This window comes from Monopterus albus, unplaced genomic scaffold (genome assembly GCF_001952655.1).
Source record: "Monopterus albus unplaced genomic scaffold, M_albus_1.0 scaffold4.1, whole genome shotgun sequence".
NCBI lineage: Eukaryota > Metazoa > Chordata > Actinopteri > Synbranchiformes > Synbranchidae > Monopterus > Monopterus albus.
In genome coordinates, this window is record NW_018127884.1 from 8,670,279 (window position 1) to 8,697,862 (window position 27,584).

The window sequence follows — 27,584 nt, forward strand, 5'->3', positions numbered from 1 at the left end:
CAAAAAAAATAGAAAAAAAATACACAAATCAGCAGAGAAATGCATCTGCAGTGATGGGGCCTGCAGCTACACTGGTCACATTGTAATCAACAGGCTCAGAAGCTCTGAAAGGGAAGCATGTAGCTTGCACTGATTAATTATGTCATATAATTAACAGAGCTAAATAGCTGGCTACAATTGAGTTTAGCCACAGGAAGTACAAACCAACAGAGTCACAGCAATGGAAAGTCAGAATATGTGTAATGTTAAGATGTGGCGTTTTGGCACCATCTTGTACTCTAGTCGCATGTGCCTGAAAGTTCTAAATAGAATGCTCAAGAGGCTATTTACACAGCAGACATGTATTTGCAATAGTAGGAAAAGCACCGGGTTATATAATAACTGATGTTCCATGTTTGTGTCCCAGTAAGCCAGCCCACTAAACCAGCATGCACAACACTAGAGCCAGTTAAACCTTTATTTTTTCCTGCTATGCCACATCAAACTGGCTAGCAGGTCAAATTTCATTCCAATCACTGCTATTTTATTTATTTTTAACAAAAGAACAGCTCAGAATGAAATCTCATTTTAGGGATGGTCTATATTTGATTACTCCGAGAACTCAGACACTAGTATTCTGACTTCAAGGCAGAAGGAGTCGCACTCAGAGCCATAATTGAACAATAAAAAAGTGGAGGTATAAACCTGCCATCCTGTGATGCATTATATATCAAAGCGACAGGATGTCGTAAATCTTAACTCTTAATTATGAATGAACAACTCCCTCTTCATCTTTCTGTGGCACACTTGAAAGCACATCTGAGAAGAATAGGTCTGATTTCTAGCTCTAGTGCCGCACAGTGTCTTAAATAGGGCAATAACACACAGAACTGAGCACTGCTAAGGTCTGACTGATATTTTTACATAAACTGAAAATAGCATCAGTTTTTTAAATTAATAAATTATTGACTAGTAGATTCTTAGTGCAACATCAACAAATACAGGTTAAATATTTATGTGATTCACAAATAAAAGCTATTATTGCTAGTACATCACTTGCATCAGTCTTCTAAAAGTACTATATATTGCAGTATAAATGAAATATTTTTCTGTTAATTGCTTTCTTAGAGGAGATGCTGCTTTTCAAAATGGTAAACACTAACTACATTCTGTTTGGAGACAGAGTGAATGGGTGATCACATGTGACTCACGTCATAGCCATTGTTGCGGATCCCTTTCCTGGGTCTCTCCCTCATAACAAGCAGGTCCATCTCGGTTCCTCCAGGACTGGGACTGCTCAGACTCTGCCTGCTTCGATAGGCCACCTGCCCCACCTGGGAGTGCCTGCCAGTTAGAGTGAAGAGTAGATTCAGGCCTGTGGTAGTTATTAAATTAAAGCATTTCACTTACTTTCATTCACGGTTTCAGTGTGCCTGCAGTGAGAAGGGATGGATGATGGCAGTAAGGTCTGGTACAATAAAGATAAAATGTCTTTTGTCCTTATGCTTGTGTACAGTGAAATTTGCTGTGACTCTCTCTTATACATCAAGAACCTTCTTGATTCTTTGTACATGACATGTACAAAGTATTTGATGCCCTTTCAAGAAGTTACCAAATACACATTGTATGTTAGGATATATCATAAAAATATCAAGTAAAAGAGCTGTGTAAACATTTACACTCATCTTACTAAATGTTGTGTCACAAAACTACTCCAATATGATCACTTCTGCTGTGAAAATGCATGTTGTTGGTGTAGCTGATCACCTAGACGCTAATTTTGACAATAAATACTGCAGCTACTTGAACCCTTATCTTGCTCACCAGGGTGGAACATAAAAATATGCACAAGCACACTAGATTTAAAAGTTGCTTCCGATTCTCATTGCAGCCAGTATGGTTACATGTTACACCTAAATCTGTAAAGACGGTCCCTCTTTACATGCTTTAGTAAAGCAGAAGCAGGACAGAATTAGCATAGTGGACTGTCCAGCCCCCTCGTCAGTCCTTTTATCCCCATTATGGAAGCTCAGGGCATGGATCAACCTAAGCTCACTGCCTTCAATGAAGGGATAATGACAATGTTAGAGGGGCCGGTTTCAATTATTTATAAGGTTATTAGATAAGGCAGGGGTCAGCAGTTATGGATGCCTGGCCCTGGTTAGATCAGCTGATATGAAATGCCATGTCACCTGCAGCTCTTTATGACTGTTCAAACTGTATCCTCATATAGTATGAGAAGTCTCCTTACACCACTATGTGAGCATGGATTTTCTTTCTGTTTACACTCAGCCAAACCCAGGTTCCTCTTGCTTTTCCACTCTCCCCCTCACCTCCTGTGAGACTTGACATAAGTGGAACCTCGCTCATCATCAGGCTCCAGTGGTCTGCCATGCTCACCGGCTGCCCTCTCATGGCAGTGCCGCTGTCTCTGCGCTAGGGCTGGACCGCTGCTGCTGCCATTGGCAGAGGGGAAGTCATAATAGCCCTTCCTCTTAGCCTTCAGCCTCAGCTTGTTTCTGTAGTGCTCGATGTCTGACTTCTGCTTCAGAGCCAAGTTCACCTGCAGAGAAAAAAAAGAGTGCCGGACACAGAGGAGGACGGGGAGATCAGAACAGGAAAAGGTTCTTCTTGCTGTGTGCAGTGTTGTTCTGCTTCGCCTTAAAGGTACAGTAATTTGTGGAGGAAAGATCACGGGGTTTATGAGAATACAAAACTCTGCTACTATGCAATAATCACAGTCAGAAAAATTCTAAACATATTATTTCTCTTGATTATTGTATGGCTTCAAAATTCCAGATGGAATCAATGAAGTGCACTTCCAGATGTTCTTTGATCTTGTTAATAATATAAATATTATATAATTTGCTGGGGAATGACTCTTGAAGGAACTCACAATATATCCAAACAATCATATTTTAAAACAGAGAAATGGCAGGAACATGTTTGTGATCAGCACATGAAAAGGCCTCCTCTAAACTTTACACACAGTTTCATGCACCGAATCCTCTCTTATCTTCATGCAAATTCACAAATTATATAAGTAAATTAAAACAATGTTTTCATTTTTATTTTCTATTTTATATCATATATTTGATGTATCTTTTAAAGCCCTTAAAACTGAATAGTCATGACACCGGGTAGAAAACATATTTATTTGCTGTTTATTAAGAAGGTAACAATCAAAAACTCCAAAAAGTAAATTTGTCTCTTTGAATGGTGTCAGTGTGGCACTGTATAATTAGCAAATGACCCCGCAAATGTAAATCTTGCTTTACTGTGATTGATGCACAGAAATATGTTTTCTGTTTTTTTTTTGTTGTTGTTTTTTTTTATCTGAGCTCTGGCCAATTTCAACTGATGAAAACAAATACATAAATAGATCATGTGAAACAAAATTGCTCTAACTTTGGCAGAAAATAGTCTGTTCTTGTAAAAACCACATTCTACATCGTAAGTCCCTGGGGAAATAGAATGAATTTTTGCATGTGTTCCTATCTGTATTTGTGTATGTGTCAGTCTGTATATTTCTACAAGGAGATGTGTGCATGTGTATCACCTCTCCATTGACAATGGCTGAATCCTGGCTACGGTCAGATGACGCAGGGTGTGAGTAGTCGGGCTGAGCTGCCATGGGCTTTATGGAAATGAGCTGCAGGGAGCCAGTGGAGGTGTCATATGGATCTAAAGAACAGAGAGGGAATTTACTCATCATGAAACTGCAAATACCTCTAATCATTTCGTTGTCAGTTAAACAAAATGTCACTCTCCCTTTTTTGTCTCTCTGTCTTCTCTTTCCCCTTCCTCTCCCTCGCTCTCGACACCTTGTCTTTCTGTGGCTGACACTGTAGGATTATGTCTACCATTCATCGTCTGTGTCAGCAAATGAAGTGGTGGACGAAGACAATAGATCTCAAAGGTAGCTTTGGCTTCTGAGGAGATGGCAATGCATGTCCGTGATAAATGAAAGAAACTGACTTTGCACTTTCATTCCTTATCTGACACCAGACACATTGGAATCAGTTCTAGTTTCCCTTAACTCAGCTGATGAATTATTCAAATCCAGACATTTAAAAAAACCCATAATACTGTGAACTCAATCTAATTTACAAGTAGAGTGTTTGAATTAGACTAATTTAACTCACACCCACTATATGTGGACCATTTAGCTCCCGTGGACAAGAATAGAACAGTGATTAGCTTTTAATTAAACTGCTCAGAATCTTAGAACAGCACAAGATGTGAGAATGTTTCATGGTCTTTCTGCATTTTTTATTTTTTTGCATTAGTGAATATGTGCCAGTGTGTCACAGTATTCACTACTTCAACATACTGCATCATGTCAGCATGTCTCATGTATGTTCATCAGGTTCACCTTTGGCTGTGGCTGTCTTTATGGCTGTAAAACGCTGCAGTGGCTGTACATTTCACCAAGACTGGAGAGGTGTTACATACAGAACGGAATGTGAAATGGTTTTTTGCATTTCTGACACACCTGTCTTTGTCTGCAGTGGAGTTATAGAATAACTTATTTGTATTTGCATCACTATGTGACTCTCACCATCCCTCTTGCGCGTTGCCTCCTTTGTCAGTTTCTGCTGTGCTGTGACTTTCGGCACTGTCAAGCCCCTGCTGGAATTCAGCTTCTCTGATTCGTTGCTGATGACGGAACCATCTCCACTCGGCGATGTGCTGCATGTAGCCATAGCAACAGGAAAGGTGGTGAGCGCTCCTGAAACTGGGCTCACAGCCAGATTATGTCATCCCTCCTCTTAACCACCTCACCTTCCTCTCGCCATCTCTGAGGCATGAGTCCAATAATCATAATGCATTGTTACTGTATTTTTGTTAGATAAATGAATAAAACGTGTGCTCACGATTTCAGTCCTTTGTGTTCAGATTTTGTTCACTGATATCCACTGGTTTTACAGTGAAATTTCAGCAAATGTTAGAAAATTTTGAATGGTCCACAAATTACAGCAACACTAGAAAAACAGAACCCAAAAGACACAGCAGTAATAAATGTCTTGTGCATTTATCTGCTTGTTTGCATTTTAGAACATGTGCATTTTATGTTCATGTGTCTATAGTAGGCTATAAGTGTATTATGGATGTGCTTTTCTCTGTGTTTCAGAACTAGTGCATGTTCATATCCATTAATTAGACAAACAATTGCTTTATCCAATTCTTGTTTCGCTAGCTTCAAATCCTGTACTGTAGCTGGAATTATGAGTTGATCAAGCAGCAGCTCAGAGGATGCCAAGGCTGAAGTGACATCAAAGCGCCACAGTCTATCCCCTAATTGTCTGGTAGGAATGATAACAGCAAAGAGAAACAGTGGAGCAGCAGCTACAGAGAGCTAGCTTTGTGCTACAGTTACAGGCTCAACAAAGACATGTAATGTGTAAAAATTAGCTGAGGTGTGCAGAAATATGTTTACACTGGCTATAGTTATATATGTTTGATCCTGTGTTAGTGGCTAACAGATGTGACAGCATATTTGCATGCTTTGTCACTGTTCACCATATACATACCAACATCCTAGCCCTGAATCAGTGAGCTATACTATCTAAATCTTTTTTGACATTAAGAAGTGATGGGAAAAAAATGAATGAATACTTCAGGCTCTGTTGATTATTTTCTAACTTTACAAGGAAAGCCTCCATGGTTTAGGGAACTGTGACAAAGGTACAATCTTCTCTAAACTGCATAAAGCATCTCTGACATACAGGAACCATGATTCAGCAAATTTCAACTTCTCTTTGTCTGGCACTGAAGGCGTTTTGGGACAGATGTCATTTCAAATATGCTGTCCTACAGGTGAACAGCAGGTTTTGCCTTAATTAATATATTCATAATGTATTCTCTTTGGAGGTCCCATCCCCTCATAATGAAAACTGAGCTTGTGAGATACGGCCTACAGTACCTTCGTGTGGCTAGTAAGTCAACCAGGCTCAAGATAATTTTTGAAAAAGGAGTTCCATACTACTTTAACCTCATCTCCTGATTTTTATTTATGATGTTACTACCTCTGCGTACTTAAGAAAAAGCAGGGAAGAGACAAGCTGTTGTGTCCAACGAAACAGCTGCATGAAATCTGAATAAACAATTACATATTAACATGAGAGCTCATAAAAAGATATTAACCTTTGATAAATAACAACTGCTGCTTCAAGAGTCTCCGAAATCTTTACTGCCTCAAGTCTATAGATTCCCATGTCACATAAATTTTATGGAATCTCATTATCCTGCATGGAATTGAAAAATGACGCCCTTTTGCTTTTGCCTGATTAAATAATTTAGCATGATTTAACATGGCAATTAATTTCCAAAACAGCACTACTGCCTGTCAAAAGAGGAAAATGGTCAATTTGACCTGCCCATACAGAGAACACTGTTAATGACCACCTATCATTCAGCATCAGGGTGGAATGAGGACAGACAGTAGGGCTGGGGGGATCTTTGTGTTTTATCGCCCTGCCTTTCTCTATGTGGCCCAAGAGCTTTCTGACCAAGCAGAGGTGCAATCCTTGAGATAATACACACACAGATAGGGTAACAAATATATTTGAAGGTTTGTTGAAGGAGAAACCCTAAAGTATTTCTGAATAAACTGACATGATTCAGCTGATTTCGTTTGGTTGAGGATGCAACATATTCCTTCAGTTAACATGTTACCAGAGCACAGCAGAGGTGAGTCTGAAAACCTACAGCTGAGTCTGGTCTGAGTTGAGCTAACAGCTGCTGCACACGGGGGAATGCTTTTGATTTACCTAACAACTCAGCCTTTCCTCTGTGCCACCCTCACGTTTAGTAAATTCTGCCCAGCTAGTGTTATACAAAAAGTGAGGAGTATTCACATTTCAGCCCGGCTCTAAAACAACAAATGCACGTCAGCATGCACCTCGAAGACCTTAACTTTTCCAGAGTGAAGTACACACTTAAAAGATGAGTTCTAAAATTACATACTATATACCCACAAACAACACAAATTTGAGACAAACACACATCTATCTAAATCTATGACTCCTCATGTTTTAATGTTTTTAGTCCTTGATTGCTCGTAAATAGACCTTTAATTAATTTATGAAATAATGATCATAAATACTTATCGTGCAGTGTTTGATTCTACCTTCAAGATAAAATAAATCACATCCTCTGTTAGACGGATGTAAGATATTGTATATATATATAGTGTAAAACCTAAAGTCAAAATCATCAGCTGTAGGGAATGTTAAGATTTTATTTTACTACAGTAACACTATTGCATTATTCAATTTACAGTTCAGTCTTTAGTCGTCTGAAAATATTGAAATTGTTAAAGGTTTTCAGTAATAAAATATCACAAAATGTTTAATTTGGTGAATATGTGTAGCGATAGCCATACCTTTTATGTTTGTCAGTGGTGCAGATTTTCTTGTTGGCAGTTCCATCTTGCTGCAGGGCTTTTTCTAGTGAAAGTGGAGGGTCCCGAATTTGTAGGGACATCATTAAGGTATCCTGACTGGCAGGCAGGGTCTCCTCATCTCCGCACTGTTGGCCCAGGTGCTGCTTAGCATAGTCAAAACCCTGGACTGGCTGATGGAGTGAAGGTGGAGAAAGACAAAAGAAACAGCCTCAGTTTGAAAGAAATGACTCACATTGGGCGGTGACAAGGTGAGAGTTACAGACTTTTACAAAAATATACAAATGAAGTTATACTTTAGAGGATAAAAGGGCAGAGGAAGAGGAATGATTTTGTTTTTCCATAAGGTGTTTCTATATGAATATATATATATATATATATGAATATATATATGTTTCTAGAAAGAGGTAGGGTGCAAATCCACAGATTAATACACGCACACTGAAATATTTAGGACTGCTCATATTGCAGTGTCATAAATTGTCAGACACATCCCTGCCTCAGTGGAACCACGCCATGGTGCAAAATCAATATGTGACACTTCGCTGACTGAACAATGTACATCTTCTCTCCACCTATATCACACACACGGGTAAGGAGAGTAAAGATTTTCTCTGGATCCAGTTTAAAGTGGGGCTGTAACTGGTTTCAAAATGAAAGCATTCAGACAGTGTGAGTTATACAAAAGAGGCAGCGCAAGAGCCTCATTTACATTTTTAGAAGTTGCTCCATCTTTGAACATTTTAAGAATTTTCTTTTCACATCTCTTATTAGAAAGAGCTGACAATATACTGTATAATGTGAAGGTTTAACAGAAGGTTGGAATTAAGGTTTTTGGTCTTTTTACATATAATATAGGCCCTTAGATTGTCTGTAATCTGAAAGCAGCTCCTACACTAACAGTGAAAACACCAAGCGCAAAAAACAACAAGCACGGAGGCAAAGAAATAACTTTGACAACATTGTGTCACAGCTGATGCAACAATAATGGAAACGATTTTCAATCTTCTCTACACAAAACAAACAAGGATCAGCACACACACAGACACACATACTGATACTTGAAAAACCAATCTCCATAATAACCAATTTCTATAAAGCTTAGTCTTTCAAATTTGCCATCTGGAGAATGCTACAAGAAGAAAAGGTAATAGCAGCTTTTCATCTGGGAAAATCTCATTGTAAAAGGTCTGTTACTCCAAAGTGCTGGTGATTTATCGAAATATATCACTGGTTATGTTGGCCCAGAGTCGCTTTCAAATCCTGCTTTTGGCACAGTTGAACCCTAAAGATGAAAACACAGCTCTGTAATGAGAGGACACAGAGAAAAACAGATACCTGGTGATAAAAGCCCACATCTCTCCGATACGCCATCTGAAAAGCATGAGCAAGAGAAAACAATTTAAACAGTGTGTATGTGTGTGTGGTGTTCAAGTTACAGAAATTGATAACAAATCTGCCAATGCCTAAAACAGATCATATAAATGTGATTAAACAAACACTGCAGAATATAAAACAAAACTATTACTATAACATTTTGTTATCTGGGCTGTATTTGATATGTCCATTATTTCTCAGTAACCTTCCTGAAAAGGCAGGGAATAACAGATTCGATTCTGATACTATAAATTGAGTTATTTAAATCATTTGTGTTGTTTACTACAGGCTTGCAGAGGAATTTCCATGAAAGGAATTGTTCAATGTAAACCCCAGTAATATATATTAATCATTCATCATCACTAATTGTTGGAATCTTTATTTGTCACCGATGCTAAATTGTGTGTTTCTTTGTAGATATAGTTCACGTTTCGCTTGTTAAGCTCACCTGATGTCCTCTGACTGAACGTCTCAAGGTTGGCCTAGCTTTGCTTTTGAAATTAATTGGAAGTGTACCAATAGGATCACTCTCATTTTACCTGTAATTAAAACCAAAATGCATCGTTCTTTCCTGGAAACTGCCTTAGCAACTATTTCAAATTTAATTAGAATTTACAGACCCATAAAATAAAGTGTTATTTTTACATGCTTTCAAAAGGGCACCCACACACTGATCACTGGAAACTAACTGACATATATTGTACCACACAGTCTGCACACCGTAACTATGAAGTCACAAACGCCTTTATGGTGATAACTAATTATAGTAATTCATTATTTTCATTATCAATTAATGTGCTGATTATTTCCTTAATTAATCATTTTGTAATAAAGTGCCAGAAACTAGTGATGAATGTCCATTTTCCAGAGCCCAAGGTGACATCTACAGACATCTTGTTTTGTCCAAACCAACAGCTCAAAACCTAACCGTGCTGAATTTACAATGACAAGGCAGCAATTTATCACATCTGAAAAGCTTTAAAAATGACCGACACAGTGACTTGTTTATCAAAATAGAACCAAGAGTGATTATCAGAATCATTTCAGCTCTACTTTAAGATAGACAGATATAAACAAAGAGAAGATGGATACCTTAGCTCGGGGATTGAGATTGCTGATGGCATCAGCTTTAAAGTCGTTTTTATTCTTCCTGCACAGTACAGCTGTGATGATGATTATAATGAGTGTTACTACAGCAATAGGGGCCAACACTGCAGCGATTATCCAAAGGTTATTAGGAGGGTTCTTGACCACAGCTGAAAAAAGAAAAACACCATCATCCCATCACAACAGCACATCTATTGATTGGTTTACTGGACGTATAATACACATTCGACTAAAACATGCAGAAACATCCGTCACACCCATGCTGACACTGCACACAGCTCAACCTGATATACAGTGAGCCTAATTCAGCTACTGTAGGCAACAGTCTATAAGAAAATGCAGCATGCCCAGTCTCTCTCACTTTCTCTTGACCACCACCATCTCACCCTCTCCCACTTCTCCCTTTCTCTGAACAGTGAGCAGCTCTGCAGTCCAAACAATGGCCTGCCGGGAGCATTTCACAGAGATTAGAGAGCAAAGAGCTTTTGCATCCTTTTCATCTGCTTCCCTCACCCCAACACCACCTCTTCCTTCTATACTCAGCAGGAGTCATGAGTTCTGGTTTGACGTCTGTCCATCAGTGTTTCTGTCTACTTGTCAAATGCTACAAGGATGCTGTACTTACGTTCTGCTTGCAGCTGGACAAAGTAGCCCAGGGTGAGCGCCATGGTCTGAGAATCCACTGTGTTCAGGACCTTGGCAGCTGATGTGCCTGATAAAGGAATGCCATTGTGCTGGGTGTAGTATGTCATCTCTGCTGGGTTCTTCAGCCCTGACACCCTATGGATACTCACCATCTGATAGGAAAAGAAAAGCAATTAAGTGCTTGCTTGAACTACAGTACACTCAATATCAACAGCTACTGAATGGCTACTTCATTGTTTTACATTTCAGAAGGAAAACAAATGTAATACCATGTATCCAGGCATAGAGTCTCATGAGAGGAGAAAACACACAGACAGCAGAGACTACGTGCTTTGTAAAACCTCAACCTCTGGCTTGTTTTACATCTAGCAGATGATGAACTGAGAAACTCCCTCTTGTAATTACCAGGGGCTGACCACAAATACTTGGACTTTTGTCATCAAAATAAGAATCTAACCCTGTGCATCCTAGACTGTTTTTTCTTCCAGAGAAACTCAGACCTGCCATTCCATGTGGGCTGCCATGCCAGTTTCTTACCTGGACAGTGTAGCTGCCTACAGTAGTGGCTCGTCTAAAACGGGTGCCCTGCTGGCCTGCCAACACAAACAGCTCTGCCAACCGCTGCTCCATTAGACTAGCAAAGCTTTGGTACTGTCCTTCCAGGCTGGCGTTATCCACATCCTGGATGACTGCAAATACAGACAAAAGAAAGAGGATGGCCAGATGGTTGTTAAGAGAGAAAATAAATTGTTGGCGAGGAAACAGAGCAGCTAAAAAAAGAGAGAGAAATAGAGGCAAAATTAGAAATGTGTGTGAGAGAGAGTGAAAAAAGAGACGCTTGACTGTCATGCCAATTTTCACCTTACTCATTACTCATGTATGTACTGTTAAAGCACAGCAATCCTTCTCTAAGTATCTACAATACTAAAAGCACTTACAAGACTGTAATAAACCACCTCTACTTGTTTCACTGAGACCCTGACAGTGACTCCAGACATCCAGTCCAGTAGCAGCAGCATTACAAAAAAAGGCAAAACCATAGATCTCACATGGATGACCACTAATTTTCCTGACATTCTGCCAGTCTGATTATGTTAAACTTTCAAGGCTTGCAGAGCAGGTCGCTGTGCTTGCCACGGCGCTTGCCACTGCACTTGCTGCTGTGTGTGGTTATTTGTAAAACCTAGGAGTCCTGTGTCTGATGGATAGGTTATCAGCCAGAAAAACATCTTAGGCTGATGATAAATAAATGGATATGCTTCCTTAAAGCTCATTTGGGAGTCTTTCTTTCCCCTAATGAGCAAAAATCATCAAATTCAGCTTTAATCTGTTCTATTTAGCAACAGCTAAAATGCAATAATCCTGGTCATACATCTTATTCACTGTGAGTAAATCCCATTATGTAGGTGATGACCTCATTGTAGTGAGTGCAGGGTTAAAAGCTACGCAGCCTGATATGAAAAGCCCACCCACAATATGGCAAAGCAGAGTGGGTGTCATGGAACACTGAAATATATTTTGCTCTTCAGTATGTGTAGTCATTCATAAAATCCACAGGTTAAACAACAAAGAGTTCAGAAGTCTTATTCATCTAATTGCTCCTACAGTCAGACACATTACGCCTTGAGAGCCGAACATGATCGTTTTCTGCAATACAATGGATAAAATCTGCATCATTACAGAGACAGGTGTGCCCACAAGGTATTGCAGTTGTTTAATATATATATATATATATATCCCTGCCTGTAATAACCCAGAAATCTCTGGTTGCAATGGAGGTGTTCAGATTGTGATACTCCAGAGCTGCAATACAAAAAAAAAGCCCAAACAAACCCAGTCAACAGTCAATCTTTGTATTACTTCAGAAATGGTATTACATACTTTATTATTAATGTCAGAAGAACACAAAATAAGGCAACAAAAGGTAAAGATTGTGTGACAATTTGAATACATACTGTAAAAAACAGCTACTGAAAATGAAAGTTAAATAAAAAATGTTACATGATAGTTTTTAACACCTCTTCACATTGTGATTTAGGTTTAGTTTCCACATTTCCATTTAAATGTCACAATTTCAAACTCTCAACAATAAGCTGCTGCATTTATTTCAGTCATTTAAGAATCATTTAAGAACAATAATAAAGATGATGTCATTTTCACTGCTGCAGCTGTACAGCTACCACCAACTGTACATCAACAAGTGCTCTTGCTTGCCACTTCTCTCTCTTTTATATTTGGGGAACCAGGGCTTGTAAATCCATGAAAAACATACAGAGACTTCTGCAGCCTTTCACGAAGAGTTTACAGTTCATATTTTGATCACAGTTTAAAAGCCTCATTATCACAGCATGTCAGACAAATACAGAAGCAAGGGCGGCTTTCAGCAGCCTGAGCTCAGGTTGTCTTTGTGTTCTCTTACAGCTATTTCCTGCCTGATTAAGCTCTTGTGCTAAAGGCTGGTGCAGTGTTTGGAGGAATGCTGTGTCAGTGGCTACATAAATGTACAGTTGGGCATGACACAAGAGGGGAGAGAAGGGTGGGCAGGATGAGAGGAACAATAAGGGCAGGAAAATCAGTTTAAGTGCTGTCTATAAGTTTGACTCATGTGGCAAATAAACCAGCATGGAGGTTTCACATGAGCCTCTGCTGTTGTGTGGCAAGAGCCTGGGGATCCAAGCTGAACAGCATGTGTAAGTTGTAAAGCATTCCAAGAAGTAAAAAAAAAAAAAAACAACTCCCAATTCAGCAATAGAAAGCTATTATTAAAACAATATTTCATATTTTGCATCAGCATTTAGGTTGTAGTTTTCTGTGACTGTTATGGTGTAAAAAGAGACATTTTGCGAGCAGCCTCACTCATATTCCACGTGATAGAAACTGCTGAAGAGCAGAGGGGGAGTAAAAGAGATGAACGCAGCAGTCCAGCCTACACAGGCACCACAGGAACAACGAAGTACCTAGTGCTACACACAGGCATCACAGGAACAGAGTGGTGTGAGAGCCTGGGCCCTTTCTTTTAGAGCAGAGCCCAAGGTGGTATGAGAATCCTCCCACTGTTAATTATTTACTGTGATAATTGGCTTTTAAGTGAGAAGGCAGCTACTGCCAGCATATGCCCACACCCCTGTGAACAGTGTAATATCACTAGCAGCGAGGATACAAAACAGAGTAAAATCACTGTCACACACTCTCTCATTCTTCTGTCTCACTCAGTTTCTGCTCCCATCTCCTTCAGTTGCCTTCCTGTCTCTCTGCTCCCCAAATGAATCATCCTGCCTGTGGGCAACTTCACTTTATAACTTTATTCAATCACAACACAAAGTGAGCTTTAATTGAATGCTCACTAACATTTATCTTGTTGTGAAGAGTGTGTAAACCAACACTCAGTGACACTGATGCTGTACCTCTATTCAGGTGCTGCATCCTTTGAAGGCTGAATTACATGCGACCACTGAAACCCAAGAAATACAACCATCTTTTTCCCAGTTTGGAAGACACAATCTCCAAATTTTGTAGCTTATATCTGCATCTTATATGGCCCTCAGTATCCTATAATCTATCCAAATCAAGTCTCAAGTCCCCAGTGTTCGAGTCTGAGTCAAGCCCGAGTCACCAAAGAATAACCAGTCGAGTCCCCAGTCTGAGTCATCAAGGTCTACATTAAACACAACTGGCACAGCTCTCACCATTTTAAAAGGAGTTTCCTTACTGTATATGACACAATAGTCAAGCACTCATATGTGGACACACACAATACTTAGAAGTGAACAGTGTGAATATCAGTGTCAGTATCTTATGCCAAATTATTCAGAAAAAAAGAAGTCAGAGTCCTTGTCTCCAGCTTCCTAGTCCAAATCCAGTGCTTGAGTGCGAGTCCAGTTCATCCGTGCTCAAGTCCAAGTCGAGTTATAAGTCCTGAAAATCAGAACTCAAGTCTGATACTCGAGTACTGCAACACTGTGTCCAGCTAGATTCACTCTGGGAGGTTAGAGAAGACCCAAAGCTTATTTGTCCATTGGGCTCAGCAAAGGAGAATGAGGAAGTTTCAAAGAAATGATTTCAGTGCTGGGCTCAGGTAATACAAGGAAGCCCTGTCTTATTTCCTGACTAAAGCATTAACTTGGCTGCTATCCTGAGCATGATCTTGCATAGCTAAAGCTCTGTCTTGTCAACCTGACCAAAGCACTGCAGCTAGTTAGGGGCCATAGTCTTTAAGCTACGGAGGCTTATTTCTGCTTGAACAGAATCCTAACCAGAGGTGTAACTTGCAGGCGTGGGCCTCTGCATATTGATGACTGCCTGTCTACTTAACTCAAACCAATCTCTTCAGCTTACATTCAGTCTCCCATAATTGTTATTTCAGCTATGCTCTTCTAATGTCACAGTCACAGTCTTGGTTCTGTCTCTGCCCCATGTTTTCCCCAGCTCTGGATCTTTCTAGAAACTGAGATTTCCAATCCTGTCTCCAATTCCCTGGATTTTCCCTCCAGCTCTGCTCAGTCTCTCAGCCCTCATTGTTATGACTCTCTCATTACACCTACAGCCACTTCACCTGATTTCTTCCATTAGAATAAATGTTTCCCTGTTCCCTTGGTTTATTGCTGGATTATCTGCTGTGTTTGTTGTCGCTTCTGGGCTTTATTAAACTCAATAATCTTGCCCTCAGCGTTTATGGTGCAGCCTTCATATTACTCACTTGTTTTACATTAAAATTAAGAAGGGCTACAATTCTCTTCTCAGTCTCTTTTTACATAAATCAAATGCCCAGATTTCAGTGTTGGACCTGTCCTTCTCAAACCAAATAAATATGAATCGATAGTAAACTGAATGCATCCAGCCTTTTTGACTGATAAAAACACTAATGACCACACATTTAATCTGACACAGAATAAAAACTTTCATAGTGCAAAATCTTACTAATATGATCAAAATCTCTGCAATTCAACATTTTTCTAAATAAAATGTCATTTTGTTAACTGTTAAACCAATAAGTTCCCAGATTGGGTGGGAGTCAGGTGTTTTTCATTATTAGCTGAGGTCTTGCAAGCAGGGAAGAACAACTGTGGCAGTCTTGACCTCATGACGTTATCATTGACTATGTCTGAAAGATGTCAGAGCACATTGGAATCAAGCCTGACAGAAAACTAATCAGCACATTGATTCAGTGCAGACCTGGCTCAACTCAAACAAGCCCAGTGTCTGCACGGGATGTGTTCAGGCAAAGTACTGAATGTAGGTCACCCACATTTTGGCAGTGCTCACAACACAGCCAAATGAACCTGAAGTGTCTGAAGCTTCAGGTCATGTTTAAACAGTGAAATGCGAGCTGTTACTGTACACAGACCGCGTAGACAGCTGTACTAATTAGAGAAGTGAGTCGGATGACAGAAAATGTGGCTGAAAGGCCTCAGGTGTAGATGTGCCCTAAAGCTGCTGATCAGGATAAGTCCTTTACCCTGCTCCTGATATTGGCTGCCATCTGTAGAGGTTTTAGGTAAAATGCCTCACTTTATTGCTTCAAAACAATGGCAGATAAATGCTCCTACATTAAATACAATACATTGTTAAAATTCCATGGCTTTTGTTTACACTAAAAACACAAGTGTAGCACAAATGTAGAATGTAAACTCCTATATCAGGTTGCTGAACCTATATTCATATATTATAATATAGAACCTGTATTTGTATTCTGCATGAGACAGAGAAGCAGTTACTGTCCCCTTGAGGGATCAATAAAAATGATGTTTCTTTGTCATTCTGAGTTGAGCATCTGCCATACCTCCCTCTGCTGAGCACTACGCTGTACATATCATTCCCCAGTTACATCGAGGATGAAAACAGGCTGCATATAGGGACTTTGCTGGGACTTATGTTTAGACTCCCACCGATTCCCTGCCACTCTTCATTTGTTTTTCTCTTAGTACAGCTCTAAACAAACAGGACACCAGGCTGAGTATGCTGAGTTTGCTCTCACAGGAGGCTTAGATGAAAGGAATGAAAGGAATTTGTTGTGTCTTTGGACCAGCTATGTTCCTTCCATCCATCCATTATCTATACGAGTTATCCTGAAGAAGGTTGCAGGGTGGGGGAAATCTCAACTATGTTTAAGGGACCTAATCATTGAAAATGACTTGGATCATAAAAGCAGCAGAACAGTCCCATAGGCACACTTACAGAGAAACAGGATGGCAGTCAGAGCGAGTAAATTCCTGAGTTCTATCATTGAATACATACTATGCTTTCTGAATAAGTCCACTCCATGTAAATGCATCTATGTCCAAATGTCTAGAACCAAAGATGAAGCACAAACATGCTGAATGAGAAGTTTATAGAAAACCTCTAGAAGACTTCAACAGTTAAAAACAAGCAAAATCACAACACAACACCTGTTTTGTTATTCGCATTTGGAGAACAAACAACCTCTGGTTCATGTAAGGCTGTTGAATTACTCTCAACTAACAGACGTATTTCAGAATCCAAACTGTACAATAACTTACGCTCAGCAATGATAAGTGGTGGATAGAAGAGGAAGTAGCCCACCAGCTCAGCTGACAGCTGACCAAGGAGATTTGAGGCAGTGGTGCCATTAAGAAAGACAGTGCCATTCCTCACAGTGTAGACCAATGACACACTGGGAGAGCCTGGTGCCTGGGAGATACTCCACATCTGGGTGGAAAAACAGGATGTGTACAGGCTCAGAGAAAGAAGAGGGCCCAGAAAAAAATTTGTAGAACAAAATGACATAGCAGAAATGACAAATGTCAAAAAAATCCATTATTGTCTTGAATTAACTTAATACTATGAAAATCACACACGAGCTGAGAAATTGGCAAGGCATGAAAAAGGCCAAAGATATTATAAAATATTTTTTTTCTTCCATGAAAATCCATCAAATAAGCTTTAGCATAGAGTGCACTTTGATGTGGCAGCTCATTAAAATGAACACAAACATTACGTCCCCAAACATAATTCATTTGCATCTCAGAAGACATTCTTGTTTAAAAGGCAAAGCCTGATGGGACAAATTTTCTCAAAGTGCGCACACGTTTCATCAGTTTGTAGCTGCCAAATCACCCAAACCACATGATAATAGCGCTGTGTAACTGTATGCTTATTCAAATACACTGAAAAGAATATTTAGTAAACTCTAGTACAGTATGTGTATATATTTGAGTTGGTGCATGAACCAATAAAGATGACATCAGATCAGACATCAGATTCTTTGACACCACAGCACTCCACTGCACAAGTTTAAGCACAGGCACCACAGCTTTGCCACTGTAACAAAGAGGTACACCTACACAGTGCTGAAAATGTAGCACCCTCGTTACGCCACGGTACCTGAACAGAAAGCCTACTGCTAGTGCTGAGCGCTTTGGCCTGTGCTTCAGAGAACACCTTCTCTAGCCTCTGTTCCATCATTTGAGAGAATCGACAGGACAGAGGATCATCACTTGCCCCCACAAACTGCAGCACTGCAACACAGACATAAGATGAGCTTAAAAAACGGATCATGGTGTTTTTAAAAATTCTTTTGGATGCTACAACAACATGATTTCACTGTCCTTGGACTTACGCCCTAACTTAGATTCTGCCTAGCAATGTAATATTGTTATTTCTTCCTCTGATGCAGTAACACAAGAGTTTATTTTTTTAGTTCTCAAACACCAAAATCAGAGCAGGAACAAATCACAGTATGTCTCAAGCTGATTTCTGACATATTTTGCTTTTTCTAGCTGACCTGTTTTCAGTTGGAATCCAGTGGCTGGGCTGGGTCTCCATAATGCAGCTGGAAGGGGCAGGGCTGTTACCATGGGGAGGTACTGCCGCAGGTCTGCAATCAGCTTATCACGGCCATAGGAGTCCAAGCCTTCCAACACCACAGAGGGGGGGTAAACCCTGTCCCCTCCAGTCACATGATAAGCCACCGTCATGTTGGGAGAGCCAAATACAGTCTCCACCTGAGACAGTAAAGTGAAAAACAAAATTAGATGAATATGAGAAGCAATATTTGAAATATTTTACATGTTTTTTTTACCCCATTAATTGCTCAATGCTCAAACCACTGCTAACATTAGAACGTAACTTAACAGTAGGCTGAAAAAGTGACCTCTCGGATTGCAAGTTGCAAGCCTGTTGTACCTCTGACCACACCACAACTAATAGTGTGCTTGTTACCGCTGTAATCACACTCAACAGTGTACATCACTTGTACATAACTGCCCTACAAATTAACCCACTGGAGGTCAGTAAAAAGTTAAAAGCTAAGTTGCTCTTTAACAGCAATTACAGCAAACTCTTAAAAGTCAAGGCAAATTTAATGGTAAGAAGTTCAAAGACTAAAAGTTCAAGTAAAAACAAAATACAACAATCATGAAACTATATTCCACAATAACCTTGTTAAGAACATCCAAACAACAGTATAAAAGTAGACCATCCATCCATCCATCCAGGGGAGCTGGAGCCTGTCCCAGCTGGTGTTGGACATGAAGCAGGGTACACCGCAGACAGTCTGTCGGTAACTGGTGTCTCTGTATGAGTGTTATCATAAAGTGTCTGACATGAACAGACTGTTACTCCCTTTACCAGAGTCACTGATTAGAAAGCTTTTTTCCAATAGCTGGTTTTCAAAACAGATATTTGACATGTCACAGGTGTAAATAATGAAATGACTGCTGACTGAATTAAATAGGATCACATGGTCACATGTCCATATCTTACTGGGACATGACACAGCAGAGGCGCTGTTAATGATATTAGTAACACCTGTGCTTTTCCTTATTACAGTTACAAACACCTATATTGAAGCAAGTTTACTGTTTATTTTCATACCATACTAAAGGGAAAAGAAGTAAATTCTTTGGGGTTCCTTGGTAAAAACATATTGGATATTGTGGCATGGTCCTTTAAACAGGATCAAAGCACCCTGGCAACCAGACATATTGGCGAACAAGCTTTATGACAAGATATTGAACTGTACTGAATTGATGGAGCACGTAAGAGTGTATTCCAACTATTCGTTAATGAGAGCTTAAAGAACAGAATGATCGTGGAATATAAATATGTGAAGAGAACACCAGGAGGGACTGAGGACTGCTGGGGAGAGACGAACGAGACATGGGAGAGACTATTAAATAGAGATTTTGGGACAAAGGGGCTTATGTTCCTTCAGTTCCAACCCAAGAGGCCAGGTAGCACTGTGTTCTGATTTGCACAGAAATACAGGTGAAATCTCTGCATTTCCGAACTTTGTTTCATGACGTTATAAAAACGTTAATGTTTGTCAGTAAGAGTTTGACTTTTGGTGAACTATGATTGCTGTTCCCAGAAGGGGAATGGTGACAGATGTAGTGAAACTAGGTGTGTGAGAGAGGAGAAATCACTGAGGTTTGTTATCTAAACCCATCTGAAAGCCTGTGCTGACACAATGGATCCACAGGCCAAAACACTGAGAGCCTACGGTCTCTGTGAGTAGCTGAGAGTCACCACCCTGCCTCCTCACAATTCAGCCTTGTTATGAGCTCTGTGAAAAGAGCCCCTTATCACTTCATCCTCTCAGGCTTCACCCATGTGAAGGTGTAAGAGACTGCCTTTCGAGCAAGTCAGAGATCGGTCCACTAACTGTTTCTCAAAGAGTGTGAAAGACTGCCAACAGATTAACTCAATGGATTTCTGTTTTAGCATCCAAAAAGTTTCTAGTCACAATTGACTAGAAGACGCAAAAATAGCCCACTTTTATTTCTTACAGGTTCAAAATGGTTTTAGTTTTGTGGTTTGGTTCGTGTAGTCTATTTCTCATCATCCTTTTAAGCATTAGCACGGCACATCGCTCTCCTTCCAACCATTTATAACCTATAATTAAACACAGAAGCAATTTCCCTTGCCAACAGCTTGCTTCCCATTGGATGAGAGAGCAGTGCTACTAAAAGGAACCCATGCAATGCTGAAATGGGTGACAGCAGTGCAGTGAAGCATGGCACTTTCAGAGACTACAGACAGAGAGGGAACATGTGAGAGCACTGACCTTCACATGGGCAGGACAAATACACAGGCACCCCTCTCAGTTATTTGATACTTCATGGCGAGACATTTCACTGGATTGCAGATATACAATAAAACTTGTGCACACACAGAAACATACACACACAGAGGTGCACTTAATTGCAGCACTCTAAAGCCACTCTAATCCACCAGAGACTGGGAGGGGAGGTTTTTTTATTTTCAAGCACCTGCTGCCTGATTTTTTTTTTAAACCAAATTCAATCAGCCTTTCTTTTTTCACATATTCAGTACAACATCCTACTGCAACTAGATAACATGGTTCCCTTAAGAAATCCTGTCTATTTAAACGACTACAACATATATATTTCTATTTCGGCTACACACTGACTATATTTTATTAGAGTCTCTCTTAGGCAAGAGGTGCTCCTGATACACAGCAAGCAGAAGTAACAGAGGAATACTGGATGGTTTTGGCACAGTGGGAACCACGACGGGCTAATCCACAGACACAGAGACCAGAGACCACTGTGTGTGCACAAGATCCATTTGTGTCATTACTGCAGGGGAAATGATGCCACTGGTTCCTTCATGAATGTTTGTTAAACCAAATCTAGTGCGTCCACTCCTTCTGGTGAAATGTTTACAGATTCTCTATATTTACTGTTTGTAAATATAAGTTAGTCTCTTGTAAATATATGAGAATATGAGCAACAGTTCTCGCCTGCAGTGCTGCCACAGCCCTGTAAGTACAGTTACTCAAAGATGTGACATCACCCACTGCCTTCTGGGACACAATCAGTCAACCTAATTTCTATATTAGTCCTCATTATTTCTCATGTAGCCTACATGAGGGTCCTTGGTTTAAGTGTCCAATTCACTCCGCCATATTTCTGGACTCACCACAATTAGGAACTATTCATCAGTGTTCAAAATATTCTGATTATTTATGCAAACATAATTTTGTTTGTTTAAGTAAAACTCCACATACGTAAAAATAGATCTTAAGTACATATCCAGTAGCTGATAAGGTTTTCTTGAGTGAACAGTCTGACCTGTGCCTGGGCAGAGGTGTCATTCAGGGCTTTTCGGAGGCCCTGACTAAGTCCCCTTCGCAGGTTCTGCCTCTGGATGCTGTCCAGCCTGTTTCTTCTCACATAGATGGAAACAACTAAGAGATATAAAGATAAACAAACAAAAAGACACAGAAAGACACACCAGACAAAACTCATTATAAAAATAACACCATTTCACTATTTCACTATTTTTCAAGACTGTGGCAAAAGTATTGTTTACCTGTTTTCACCCACATTCTCTCTGTGATGTTGCACTGCTGTGGCAGAGCCTCTGTGGTGGTAGAGAAAGGGGAGATGAAGATGGGGGCGGTGCCCTTGGGAGGGCTTGTTCTCGGGACAGGCAGAGTGAATGTCCTCCTGCTGGTTGGCGTCCTGATGGATGTGGTGGTAGTTGTTCTCCTGGTCACAGGTGTGAGCTGTGGTGTGCTAGTGGTGGTGGTAGACTGTGTGGATACAGGAAGGGAAGGCATGGTAGTTGTCTGGTTTTTCGTTTTGGTGGTTGAAGCTACAGTTGTGGTGGTAAGTGTCTCAGAGGCTGCTGTGGTATCCTGTCGAGGAGGCAGAGGTGGTACCTGAGATGTCCTCTCGGTGGGCCCAGCAGAAAGCGTAATTCTGACTGATTGAGAGGGCGTTAGACTGGCCTCTTTTTCTTTGGGGAAAGTGAGCACAACTGCTCTGGATGTTCCAGCATTTAACTCATCTGTCCCCGCCTCTGCAACAACAACAAACCTCTCAGTCACTTGCTGGGAGCAATCGGAATCTATTGAGATCAGATGGGGTGACGGGGTGAAAACATGGGTGGCACAGCTTTGACAAACAGAAATGATAATGCAGTGTCTGGGTACATGGTTGGTTTAGATGACAATATATCATCTAAACCTAGTCTGGGTAGCTAAGCTGGCAGGTTTTATGGAGGACACCTGAGATGCTTTTGGTGACATGAACCCTTTTAGTTTTCAATCTGCTGTACTGCTGATATTGTCACTATCAGAGAATCTGTGTGCAGGGTTGTTTGAAAGTGAGACAGCAGTATCATCTGCCAAAGAGGGGCTGCTCTTTTGCACCAACGCAAGAGAAGTAGCTTGTAAAGGGTTTACAGAGTCAGAGAGGGGCAGAACACCTTCTGAACCCCATGCCGATGGAGCAACAGTGTCTACAGTGGCTCCTTGCTGTACACTGACAGTCACGGCAGATGTGAGATCAGCCTGGGACAAATTCAGACTCCGCTCTTTAGATTCTGATGTTCCTGTAACATATGTAAAAGATTTTTCTCCAACAGTTGGATGAACCAAATATGGATCTCTGAGGACAACTGTTGGATCAGTTGAGTTCAATACATGCACAATATGCTCTTGTCCTTTTTCCAGCTTTGGATGTTCATATGATGGGCCATCTGCTCCTAAACTGGAATTTTCCCTATCAAAGGCACCAGATGTATTTTCTGATTCAAAGACACTGCTTTGAAAAGGCACAACCTTGGAGGCTCTCCACTTTGTATGTGATGCCATTAGTTTTGTGCCAAAGCTGAAAATAGCACTCACTGTCTCTGTGCTCTTTTGTCTGTCACTGGAGGAAGTAGTTGCTGCAGAGGAAGCAGTGGAGGGAATGGTTGTTCATATGCCTAAATAAAACTTTGATTTAACACTGCTCACACTGGTGATTGGTCCCCGAGAGTGAGAAGAAGAGTTTGTCCTTGGTGTGGGGATGATTTCTGACCAGGAGGAAGGAGACTACTCTTCATAAAGGCCCACGAGTGTCACATTGCGCTCATGAGGAAGCCTTTATGAGGTTCTAGTGTAGCATCAGTGGTTACTAGTGAAAAGGGGATCTCAGTGGGAGATCCTTTGCCAGCACCTTCAGAGCCTTCAACCAACATAAAAACATCTTTTCCAGTCATGACAGATGTAAACTGTGTTGTGACCTACCTTGAAACAACACCCTTCATGTAAAACGCTGCATCTCTGATCAGAGTAGACTTTTTATTTCCATCAAATATAGCAGAACTCTTTACAGTATTTATGTGGAAGCAATCATTAGGTCTCATTCCACATGGCATATAAACAATGAAGGCTGGTGGTGTTTTAGCATCTTCTGCACTTGTTTCTGCCTTGAAGTCAAATACCCACTGTTGCCAGCTGCCTCAGATTTTGTGATATAAGCAGTTACTTCAGCTGAGGACACTGTCTGATGAGATTTACCAGGAGATGGAATTACATCTGATATTGTAGAAATCTTGTGTGCAAACATAAGTAAAGATCGTGTTTGAAAAGGTCTTTGTGAGGGGGTTATTGGGGATGATAATGAGGCTTTGGGTTGGTCTGCAGGCTTTATCTCACTGATGGCAGACATGCCAGTGTTACTCTCCACATTTCTGTTGTGGTTTGGGCTGTGGCTGACAAATGAGGGCAATAAATATGTAGGGCGAGTGGGGTGCGAAAGACTTACGTACATGGTTTTATAGGTCATATCCTCTGACTCTGATGTGGAGAAGGCTGTTCCTGTTCTGGTGATCGAATTGCAGATGGAGCCACTAGTGGACTCAGGCCTCAGCTGTGAGAGTGAAAGTGAGTTATTCTGGTGAGCTTGAGTGGAAATAGATTTGAGCTCTGCTCCTGCTATCAGTCCCTGGTTGTAATTTATATTGATGGTGGGAACTGTGGGGCTGCCGTGACCCGCGGCCATCAGTAAATCACCAGGATTAGATGCATGCTCTAAGGACACCGTGCCAGAGTGGATAGGGGCTAGTTTAGTGATTGCTGGCTCAAAGGGAGATGTTTCACCTGGTGGAGTTGTGGAAGAAATTGTAAAAAATGATCCAGTGGATTGGAACGTTATTGCTGGTGAAACAGTTGGATTAACAACATGTGAACTGAGAGGCGACACAATTGTACTTCTAATGCTTTTGTGAACCAATGTCTGACTCTTTTCTGCTGTTGTGTCTTCCTTTTCTGCATACACTGTTCGATTTAATATCTGCTCTGTGCTGTGAGACACTGAATAGCCTTTAGGATGGGCAAACACTGCTGATGTGAGATTCTGTGAATCTCTCTGCAGCCTTTGAACAGCTTGACTCCCTTGACTAGAGGGAAATGAGGTGGTAACTTCAAGATTATTGGCTGAGAAGGAACTGATACCTGGTTTCTGGGTGTGAGTGGGCTTTTATAAAATCTTTAAAAGATGTTTTCCATGGCTATGAGTAGAATATGATGTATATGTGCTGGTGTCTTGATTGCTTTTGTGCTTGCACACATTATGTATGATTTGTTAGTCTGTCTGTCAAACCAAAGAATTTGCTGGTGATAATGTTGCTGCTTCTGTCTGGTGTGAGACTGGACACAGACCTTTTGACCATGAGATGATGCAGCTTTGTTTATCCACTGAGTGGAAGATGACAGAGAACGTAAAGGCTCAAAGGATGAAAACACAAGGGAAATAGGTGAAGCTGATGAAGACACTGATGATGACAATGATGATGATGATGATGAAGATGAGGCTACATTCTTGTGTCCATCCATTAACACATGTGATGGCCCAGACACAGTTGAAGACATGCTAGCAGCCTGAGGTGGTATGGTGTGCTGGTGAAACATGTTGGAAGTCACACCTGAACTGTCAGGGAGGATCATATCTCCCACATGGGATGACGAGGAAGACATCTCCAAGCTCTGGCTGGCACTGTGTGAAGGCCATTGGGTGGTGCGACTCTTGTCCCTGGTAATAGTCGGTGAGGTTCTACTTTGATCAAGGCCCACTGGATGTTTGACAGTTCCTGCCATGACAGTTAAGACAGAGGAAAAGGCAGGCAGCCCTGGCAAACCTTCCCCCTCAGACTCTGAGTCACCCTCTGAATGGACGACTGAGAAAGGTGTCTCCTCCCTCACCGACAGGCTGGCCAGTGGGTGAACAGGAGCAGCTGTGACTGCGGGGTCGCTAGGTAGAGACAAGGAGCCAGAGGCATCATAGGTGGAGTTTTCTGTAAACACAACAGAAAGGGAGATGGCTAGTTAATACTGGTACCAACAAAGGCCTAACTGTCAAGTTGAAATTATAGTGAATTCTGTTTCAGGTGACCCAGTCATAGCTCTCACTAGGTCTTTGAAAAAGAATACAGTCAAATGTGAGAATCCCTGATGCTACCTTCTTATAACGCACCCTTTATAAAGGGTTTCCACGTCGTAGCTAGGACTTTGTTAATAGTTTACAAGCCACATGCTAATCATTATACAGTATATTAGTTAAAATACATTATTAAGTTCAACTTGCACTACCCCATTGTGATTATAGCCCAACCAGTACTGGACATTTTAAGGCTGATACTGACAACAGTGTTTGGGAGTTTAAGAATCCCCACATCTGTTCTTATTAATGGCTCAGAACAGATCAATAAATAATTAGTGAATGATTAATTAAATCCATTATTTACAACTTACACATCCTCTATAATGGGGTGCTTTATAAGAAAGTGGCACAAAATTCCTGCTTTCTATAAGCCAAAAAGAATGACCTCTTCTTAACATGACAGGCAAAGCCATTACAAAGAGTGAGGTACAGATTCATACAGTACATGTCTGCAGATGGCTGTTATTGTAAGAACACATTCTGAAGGTGTTAGATAAGGCAACCGAGTTAAATGATTAATTTACAGTTATTACCATTTTAACCTATGTGCCAAGGTGAAAACATATCAGCTCACACCACAGTTTTAGAGGTGTAAACACATCTTTGTTACAGTCTCAGACTGTACACCAAGGGCAAGCATTTATGTGTTCCCAAAGGTGAGAAAGAAGAGATGATCTTCAAAGCAGAACAAAAAGAATTATTCAAGAGATGGCAGACATGTGCTTAAGGATAGGAAAGATACCGCCACTTCTAAAAACACACAATGGAATCGTATTAGTGTTTTGTGCAGAAATTACACCTCAGTAAACAACAGAATGACAGCGAGATATGAAGGTTTACATTACTACAGTATAACTTCATGAACATGCTGAAGCTGCAGCATGTAGCAAGACGTGAAGGTGCCTCTCATCCATTCCTGTCTTTTTTTTCCCTTGTATTCTCATCACACTCATAAAAGGGCTCTGTTATCCATTTATAAAGCTTTGCAGTCTTGTCACATCTCCCACCCCTTCAGCAGGTTTCCATTGTTGAAGCACACCCAGCTCACATACAGCTCCTTCAGAGTCAGAGGGACATGAGCACACAGGTAACTGAGTTTAGGGGGAAATTCCAGACAACAAATATTTTTCCGGAAAGCAAAAGGAGCCTGGATACTCAAATATGAGTTTTTTTTTTTCCATTCTGTTTTCCAGTCAAGTTCACATACATACTTGACTATAAACTGCTAAATTGTGAGAATTGTCTAGCACATACTACAAAACTGTCTAGGCCTTGAGTCAATGTTTTTTGAATTACACACCTGATGACTAGCCTAAGGCAGTATGTACTCACACAGCTGGCACTGTAAAGCTACCTGAAAACATCCATCTGCAGATATTAGAGCATTAAATGAAAACTGTTGTAGAATTTAATACCGACAAATTTAGTAAAGGTTCCTTATCACTAATTCCGGAGGTACTCGTAAATGTCACCAGCATCCCAGATAATTGAAATCATGCTTTTAATCATTTGGTTTCAGAGGGACACATCACTAAACTGGCACCAATGATTTCTTAAAGGCAGCCCCTTTGTGGAGTATTCATGATCCCACTTCATTCCATTTCCTCAATAAATAACTGATGTGGTAAAATCTGCCACATGCTTTAATCCGTCTTAATAGCCTGTGATATAAAATAAAGAGTGGGAAGACGGGAAAGAGCTCTGTGATAACTGGCAAGGTCACTAAGAGGTCACTCAGTCAAACCACCTGGTCATGAAATGAAAGAATTTGCTACACCCTCCCCCTGCCCATGTTTAGCGTGTCCAGCGGAAACACTACTTTGGGTGCATGGGACGACGGCCAGTCCGAATGAAGGTGTGGGGTCTGCCTGTGGTTT

At 40.7% G+C, this 27,584-nt stretch overlaps 1 protein-coding gene across 4 annotated transcripts in view; it reads right to left on the reverse strand.

Moving 5' to 3' along the window:
• kiaa1549lb (KIAA1549-like b) overlaps window positions 1-27,584 on the reverse strand; it is a 67,776-nt gene that overhangs the window by 6,103 nt on the left and 34,089 nt on the right. For 3 of the 4 annotated variants that reach the window (XR_002275555.1, XM_020608380.1, XM_020608400.1), the window contains exons 2-17: window positions 25,193-25,561; window positions 21,809-22,300; window positions 21,568-21,683; window positions 18,255-18,474; window positions 17,855-17,988; window positions 17,011-17,179; window positions 12,257-12,316; window positions 11,051-11,202; window positions 10,494-10,665; window positions 9,854-10,017; window positions 8,723-8,758; window positions 7,367-7,557; window positions 4,541-4,671; window positions 3,539-3,663; window positions 2,313-2,542; window positions 1,191-1,323 (exon numbers count right to left, since the gene is read on the reverse strand). Coding sequence is in view for 3 of the 4 variants with exons in the window: in XM_020608380.1 (XP_020464036.1) it covers window positions 1,191-1,323; window positions 2,313-2,542; window positions 3,539-3,663; window positions 4,541-4,671; window positions 7,367-7,557; window positions 8,723-8,758; window positions 9,854-10,017; window positions 10,494-10,665; window positions 11,051-11,202; window positions 12,257-12,316; window positions 17,011-17,179; window positions 17,855-17,988; window positions 18,255-18,474; window positions 21,568-21,683; window positions 21,809-22,300; window positions 25,193-25,561 (2,894 nt within the window). In the remaining variant the exon portion in view is untranslated. The remainder of the gene's footprint in view (window positions 1-1,190; window positions 1,324-2,312; window positions 2,543-3,538; window positions 3,664-4,540; window positions 4,672-7,366; window positions 7,558-8,722; window positions 8,759-9,853; window positions 10,018-10,493; window positions 10,666-11,050; window positions 11,203-12,256; window positions 12,317-17,010; window positions 17,180-17,854; window positions 17,989-18,254; window positions 18,475-21,567; window positions 21,684-21,808; window positions 22,301-25,192; window positions 25,562-27,584) is intronic. The other variant, XM_020608391.1, reaches the window with a different exon arrangement.